Source organism: Macadamia integrifolia, chromosome 5, assembly GCF_013358625.1.
Source record: "Macadamia integrifolia cultivar HAES 741 chromosome 5, SCU_Mint_v3, whole genome shotgun sequence".
NCBI classification, from domain to species: domain Eukaryota; kingdom Viridiplantae; phylum Streptophyta; class Magnoliopsida; order Proteales; family Proteaceae; genus Macadamia; species Macadamia integrifolia.
The window spans coordinates 5,382,513-5,389,513 of NC_056561.1; the positions used below are offsets into that span (position 1 = coordinate 5,382,513).

General features: G+C 38.8%; 1 protein-coding gene and 1 long non-coding RNA gene across 6 annotated transcripts; one reads left to right on the top strand and one right to left on the bottom strand.

Annotated features, from left to right (window-relative positions):
* Nucleotides 1–656: 656 nt before the first annotated feature.
* LOC122080353 (mitochondrial pyruvate carrier 1-like) lies at nt 657–3,965 on the top strand. 3 transcript variants are annotated; one of them, XM_042647307.1, is made up of 5 exons: nt 657–802; nt 2,904–3,021; nt 3,104–3,158; nt 3,251–3,386; nt 3,598–3,965. In XM_042647307.1, exons 2-5 carry the CDS (start codon nt 2,929–2,931, stop codon nt 3,635–3,637), a joined length of 324 nt encoding a protein of 107 aa, XP_042503241.1. In that variant the 5' UTR covers nt 657–802; nt 2,904–2,928; the 3' UTR covers nt 3,638–3,965. The 3 variants fall into 3 exon arrangements, with proteins under 3 accessions (XP_042503241.1, XP_042503243.1, XP_042503242.1); XM_042647308.1 differs by having other exon boundaries at nt 658–880; XM_042647309.1 differs by lacking the exon at nt 3,598–3,965 and having other exon boundaries at nt 3,251–3,390.
* Nucleotides 3,966–4,830: 865 nt separating this feature from the next.
* On the bottom strand, nt 4,831–5,821 carry LOC122079091. 3 transcript variants are annotated; one of them, XR_006140273.1, is made up of 2 exons: nt 5,684–5,821; nt 4,831–5,560 (listed from the first exon to the last, which is right to left on the bottom strand). It is a non-coding gene; the product is annotated as an uncharacterized LOC122079091 (long non-coding RNA). The 3 variants fall into 3 exon arrangements; XR_006140274.1 differs by having other exon boundaries at nt 5,655–5,809; XR_006140272.1 differs by having other exon boundaries at nt 5,646–5,809.
* Nucleotides 5,822–7,001: the final 1,180 nt, after the last annotated feature.

Sequence of the window (7,001 nt, forward strand, 5' to 3'; positions counted from 1 at the left end):
TTGCTAATGACGAGTATCCAGGCCTTTGGCTTGGCTAGTCCCAAAAATAATAAATCCCTAGTCAATAATATAAGTGAGCAGATTATGATATAAACTTTACCATTGTCACAATACAATGTGTTCATTGAACCATAAAAGCCAAACTAGTCAATAATATAAGTGAGCAGATCATGATGTAAACTTTACCATTGTCACAATACATACAACATAGATGTATATGGGACAGCTTTCTGTCAGAGAACGATCCCTGCGCCACAAACACAAGGGGTGCTCAATGAGCACATGATCACTCTTGGGCAGAAAACACTTGCCCATATGACATATTCATAAGTGCATCCGGTTTTCTTTGAATTTTATAGGGCCTGGGTGGGTTTCAAATTACTAAAGCCCAACCTCAACATCTGAAATGATCAGGTGAGCTCCGCGAGTTACCCTCCATAAACGACTTTAAGTCGCATCACATGTTAACCAACGAACAAACAAACGTGGAAAATCTGAAAGGTTTGTTCCATGCTTCTCTCTAAATATCCAATAGTAATACTACACGTGGAAATTATCTACTTCCTCTGCCAGTTTTCAGCACAAATGGCAGTTATTGACTTCGTAAATCGTTAAGGCTATGTATTGTCCAAATAAAAAAGAAACAGTAAAGCTGGGGCAGGGGAAGGAAGACAAGGATTCGGGGAGGAGTTGACTTCTCCACCACTCCAGCAATTCCTGAATTCTTCTTCCTTTCTCTTTTGAAGTCCAATCCAGCGACGCTCCTCCTCACTCCCCGCTTCTCTCTTTCAAAGCGTTGAAGGTGAAGAATCTCTGTTCTTGTATCTTCTTTTGGCCCTCTTTTTTCCCCCTCCTCTTTATGATTGCCAAAGAAAAAACGGTTGGTTTGATTTCATGTATTCGTGTTCTTCTGCTTCCCCTCCCCCTCCATATATATTTTTTTCTTTTTCCTCTTCTTCTTAATTGAAGTAAGTCAATGAAGAGTGATTCTGGATCAAACTATTACCGTAGTACGTATTATTCATCTATAACCCAATCATTCTTCAGGAAGGGAAAATCGTAGTGGATGAATTAGAATTGATCTCTGCAACTCCACAGCTCTGGATGTTGTGGAGTATGGCCGGCAAGTTTGAGGATATCTCTCTCTCTCTCTCTCTCTCTCTCTCTCTCTCTCTCTCTCTCTCTCTCTCTGTGTTCTGTAAAAAATTGTTGCCTTTCATTTACTTCTTTAAATTTCTTGAAATATGGCTTTTATGTTTTTTATGAGCCTGTTTTGTTAATTGTCTTTTGGGTCTTCAATCAAGGAGATTAGCTTTCAGTGGGAGTGTTATTGCTGCTATTTCTAATGGTTACTGATTGGGCTGCTTATATTTCTAGTTGATGTGTTGAATTTCCGAATCATTCATCTTTCTGTCAGTGAATATTTCTTTCAAGTTCTCAGAATTTTTTAGCTATTTGTACAATATGCTTCAATTGCTCGAATTGTGTGACCATTTTTCTGTTTCTTATTGAGCTGAGTTCTGAGTCTCTACTCTTTATAATTTCTTGTTAGGTTCTTTAATCCAATTACCTTCAGCAGCTAGAACTAATGAACTCTTGATCAGATTCTTGATAATTCTCATTAGTATTTCCACTGCAGCCTCTTAAGAAAATAAAGAGCTGTGGTTGCATGATCTCATTTTAGAATTTTTACAAAAGTGTACAACAATCCTTGTAGTTGTCAAAGAAAAGGTTTCGTCCACTCTGCTTTAAGGAAGAGCCCTTAAGTGAAGATATCTAATATCTTTTAGGCTTTTCTTTCACTCAACACATGGGCTTGAATCTGTGGCTATTTTTCATCTTAAAACATCAATCCAGTTATAATTTTTCTTCCCTTAGGCTTTCTCCAAACTAATAGAATTGGTAGAAAACCATCGCTATTTTAATGGTGGGAAAGAATTTGCAAATCCATATTTGTCAACCAAGATTGACATGGAATGGAACTTTTAAAATGGTCCATGGACTTGGTGTTAGTGTATGATGTCTTGTATTTCATCACAGTTTAATCCAGGGAGTATTGGTGCAGCACCTAGACAGGCAGGACGGCGATCTCGCTAGCCGGTTAGCAGGCTGTGGGGGTTGCAAGGGGGGCAGGAGGCCCCTTGCATAGCAGAGGGTGTAGGGGGGCGCAGCCCCCCGCTCGAATTTTTTATTTGAGGGCAATTGTGTACTTTTCGGAATAGGGTTTTTTCGCCATATATTTGTAGCGAGGGTTTCTTTCTCTGTAATGCAAGCAATACTGAGAGATATGAGGACGAGCGTTATAACTCTATTCTCCATTGATGGTGAAGCAGGATCTCATCTCACCGGGGACGTAGGCAACCTTGCCGAACCTCATAAAATCCGTGTGCATTGTTTATTTTGTTTTTCCATTATCTTCTACATCGTTTTAGGGTTGCGTTTCCACACTTAGTCACCCTCTATGTACTACTTGCAGTTTGTCTGGACATCTTGTTGTACCCTAGGAACTTTCCTAAGCATCCCATTTATTTTGCATATAAGCATGATTATATAAATTATCGTTGTAATATTACATATACTGCATGCTTATACGTTTAGGTGCCCCTCCAATGCCTTGGTTTGCCTGAATGCCTTGACAACTATGGAGCTTCGCACTATTGGTACTTCATAACTGGTTTTGAAAGTTCAGGTTTTCATAAGTGTTTGAATCTAATTGCATAGTTTCCTATAATAGGGAGTAATTCCAACCATTTTTATATATCTTGTCTTTTTGATCCAGGTTTTCAAGTTTTGTTACTATGATTAGAAAACTTCGCTGATTAACATTCCTCTGCTTTCATTTCAATCCTGCTTAGGATTTTCCATTTCGTGAAATCATTTATAATCTGGCTTGTTGTGTACAGGTTCCTAAGAAAGAATCAGTCGAAAATGTCACCCTTTCGAGCTTTCTGGAACAGCCCAGTGGGTCCAAAAACAACTCACTTTTGGGGGCCTATTTCTAATTGGGGACTTGTTGCTTCTGTATGCCTCCTACTTTTTCATAAGCGTTGCTGCATAAATAATTTTGTTTTTGTCATAAAATTATGACTGGTTGCTTCCACAGGGATTGGCAGATACACAGAAACCCCCAGAGATGATATCTGGCAACATGACTGGAGGTAAAAAAAAAAGTTCAAATTTTTATGTTCTTCATGTGCCACTGGTGACTTATATTAGACTGTCTCCTAATTTTGTCCTTAAATTGTCACAGCAATGTGTGTATGTTCAGCATTGCTCATGAGGTTCGCATGGATGGTGCAGCCCCGCAATTATCTGCTTCTAGTATGCCATGCCTCCAATGAGACAGTGCAGCTCTATCAGCTTTCTCGTTTTGTGAAGGCCCAGGGGTAAGGAACTGGCACATCCTTCAGGATAAAATATTCATGTCCATGTAACAATGCAAAACCAAGAAAGATGGTTTCCTATTCATTTCTGCCCCAAAACTGCTTCATCTGTTCATCCATTAGTATTCTGATTGTGATCCTAGCTGTCCTTTCAATAATGTGGAAACAATTTGGAATAATAGAGTCAAATTGCTAATGCTTCTCTTTATGGCAGGTACTTGGACCAAAAGAAAGAGGAAGCTAAAGAACAGTAGCTTGTGGATCATGCTTTCTTCTACCCCTTTAGTTAGGGGCTCTTGCTTGATCTCCTGCAGACACTCTAATGCCGATACCTAAAATCATATTTTCGTAGGCGAGTCGAACGTAGGCACATAGACCTCAAACCATTACTCACAATGGACTTGATACTTGATACTTGGTAAAAAGACTGAACTACCCCGGTTGAAGATGCTTGCGCCCCCATTGGTCAAGAATGCTGCGTGATGTTAGGTTAGCATTCTATATATCAACCTTTGTCTTATTAGTGTGCTCCCTATAATAGTCAAAAAACATATTTTAAATTGAATCTAGGGTATTTTTATCCGACTCAATTCGTGATTGGATCTGCCTTGACCGATTCTAACCCTAATTAGATTATCTTCTCAAACCTGGCTTCTATTTCCAACAGAAAAGATGTTTTTGAGCCGACAATTATAATTAACTCAGACGCTATGTTTGGATGTCATGAATACCTGAAAAATACAGGGGAAAATGCAAATGGGAGCATGGATGATTGCATTCGAGTATGAATACATATGGGTAGGTTATCCCTTCTAATGTTCTAATTATGTTGGTATTAAAGCCCAAAAGAGTTGGCCCAGCCTAGGGGTAGGAATGAGGCAGGTCCAGTTGGAGGGATGCCCATTACCCAAGCTGCGGGCTGGGAGTGCAAGCCTCCCCAGGCCCAGTCCATCCTTGGCTTTGAGATTGTCCTGTCCTAGCCCAGCCAAAGAGAGGCCTACTTGGGTTTTCTTATATTGGGATGGGTTCAAACAGGCTTTACATATAGTTTCAACGAACACATTGTCGTCTTATGTATGGCAATAAATTCAAGGGAAATTTACATCCATCTCCTCTCATGTTTGCCTTTATTACATCATCCTCTCACGTTTCATATATTACATTTAAATCCATAAATCTAACACCGTGAGAACTAATGTTAGTTTTGAAATTGAAAAGACATAACTGCCCCTTCACAAATATACCCAATAGTAAATACCTGTTATACCCTTTGACACATTTTATAACAAAATCCCCAATCCTACCCAACCAAATAGTTATAATACTCGCCGGCGAAATGAAGAATACCCTCTGACGAAGGTATCAGGTTGCATATGCTATATATCTCAGTTAAGACACAAAGTTAAAGAGTGAGGTAAAGAAAAAATAAAGAGAACATCCAGGAAGCTGATCCAAAATCATCTTCATTGTGTCACTAAAAATTAGTTCACAATCAAAAGCTTACACAAGAAATTTGAAAATATTGGTTACACAACCCGGCAAAACTACTAAGAAGTGCATAAGGAAAAATCTGGAATTACATTCATGCATCTGAATTCTGAATACGTTCATTCCCCCAAGCGGCCGCAGCCCAAAAGAATAACCGCTTCCAAAATATCAGACTAAGAACAAAGTAAACAGAAAATTAGAGACAAATAAAAACCGAAGAAACCTCAAGGAAGGATAGCAAATAAACAAAAAATAAAGCAAAAACAACAGATCCAACTCAGCCAACGTGCACCATATCCTCCCATATGCCCAAGGGCAGAGTGTGGCCTTGGTTGATGAGGCTGCGCCATTGGGCCACTCTGATACAAGTTATTGGTTTGATTAGCTTGTGGGTTCTGATAACCTCGAATTCCCCATTCCAAATCTCGGCATTGCCTGCGGTTGGGCTGTGGATGGAACAGGATGTGCGGAAGCATTCATGGCAACTGCCCAAGCGGGGTTCAACGATGCAAGAACAGCAGGGTTAACACTAAAGGCAGCTGGATTTTGCCCAACGGTGGCCAATACAGCAAGCGCTGCCTGATTCTGAGGAAACCGTGGGAGGAACAATCAACTCACCTGAGATGATGGTTTTCTGCATGTAGATCATCGTAGTCAGATTCAGAGGAGATTTAGGGCTTCACCAACACCTGAGAAGAAAAATTGAAAGAGAGGAAGATTAGGGCATCATTGCAAATTAGGGCATCAAACGCACATAGGTTAGGGCATCACTACAAGCTTTACTCGCCGGAGAAGGAAGAGATTTGGAAGACCTTTCCTCGCCGGAGCAATAGAGAAGCCAGAGATTTCGGTGATCTTTCCTAAGGAGTGGATTCTCTTGTTAGTTGGTAGGTTGAAGAAAATGGTAAGGGTATTGTTGGGATTAAATAAAATATGGCTCTCAAGTTAACGGATCAAATCTCAAATCAATCTTTCTACCAAAAAAAAAATCTCAAATCAGTCTCACGGTATTAGATTTATGGGTTTAAATGTAATAAACGAAACGTGAGGAGAGATGGATGTAAATTTCTCTAAAATCAAATATAAATGCTACTAATCTCTTTAATTAAGCCTATGATTAGGGGTGTCAATTGATCAGTTTGGTTCGGTTCCAGTCAGGTTGAATCGGTTTTGATCTAGAAATTAGGGGTGCAATTAGTCAATTTCGATCCGGTTTGATTTTGGTTTATTTCGATTTTTTGATATCGAGTTAATATCTGTTTGGATTGGTTTATTATTCGGTTTGAATGATAATGAAATCTTACATTCATCACTTATAGTGACAAGATTTGATGAAAAAAACACTTTAAGTTTATGATTAAATCATAGTTTATCGTTGTAAGAAAAAGATAACTAATATTGGAACCAATAGATAACAAATTACTAAGAAAATAACTAATATTGAAATCACAAGATGAACCCTATTATCCAATCATTCATTTAACTATCTAACTAGTTTGTATAGTGAACAAGAAATCAATGGAAGCATTATTACAATTTATAAATCAATTTCTCTATTCATAACCTAATATTCAATGATTTAGAATCTCAGAATAATTTTTTTTTTATCGGTTTCATTTGGTTGGGTTATTGGTCTGTTCGATTTGGATCGATTTTCACCCGGTCCCAAAATATCTCGATCCAAAACCAAACCAATAAGGATTGGTTTTGTTCGAGTTTTATCGATTGGTTTTGGTATGTGTCAAAGGCTAATGCCTATCTCTCTTACTTCCATAAATACTTTATCTTCGCTATATACATGGCAGCAAGTGGATAAGTATTGGGCTCTAACATGTATGTGGAGGTAAACATATGTGTAGAAGACCCATTCCTAATATGCCCTATTTCCACGCACATGAGACCAAGTTCTTGTGGGAGGACTTGATCCGGACTCCATGGTCCACTTCCCCATGTGCGTGGACGTAGAGTAGTCTAAAAGGTAGCCTTCTTTTAGCCTCATCTTTACTTGCAATCAGACGGATTGTTAGTTACCATTTGATTTTTTTTATCAAAAAAATACTATAACGTTTAATCACTGATCAAATAAGTAGAGATCTAGGCCCAAAAGTTGGTTTAGGGCGGCTGAGCAAG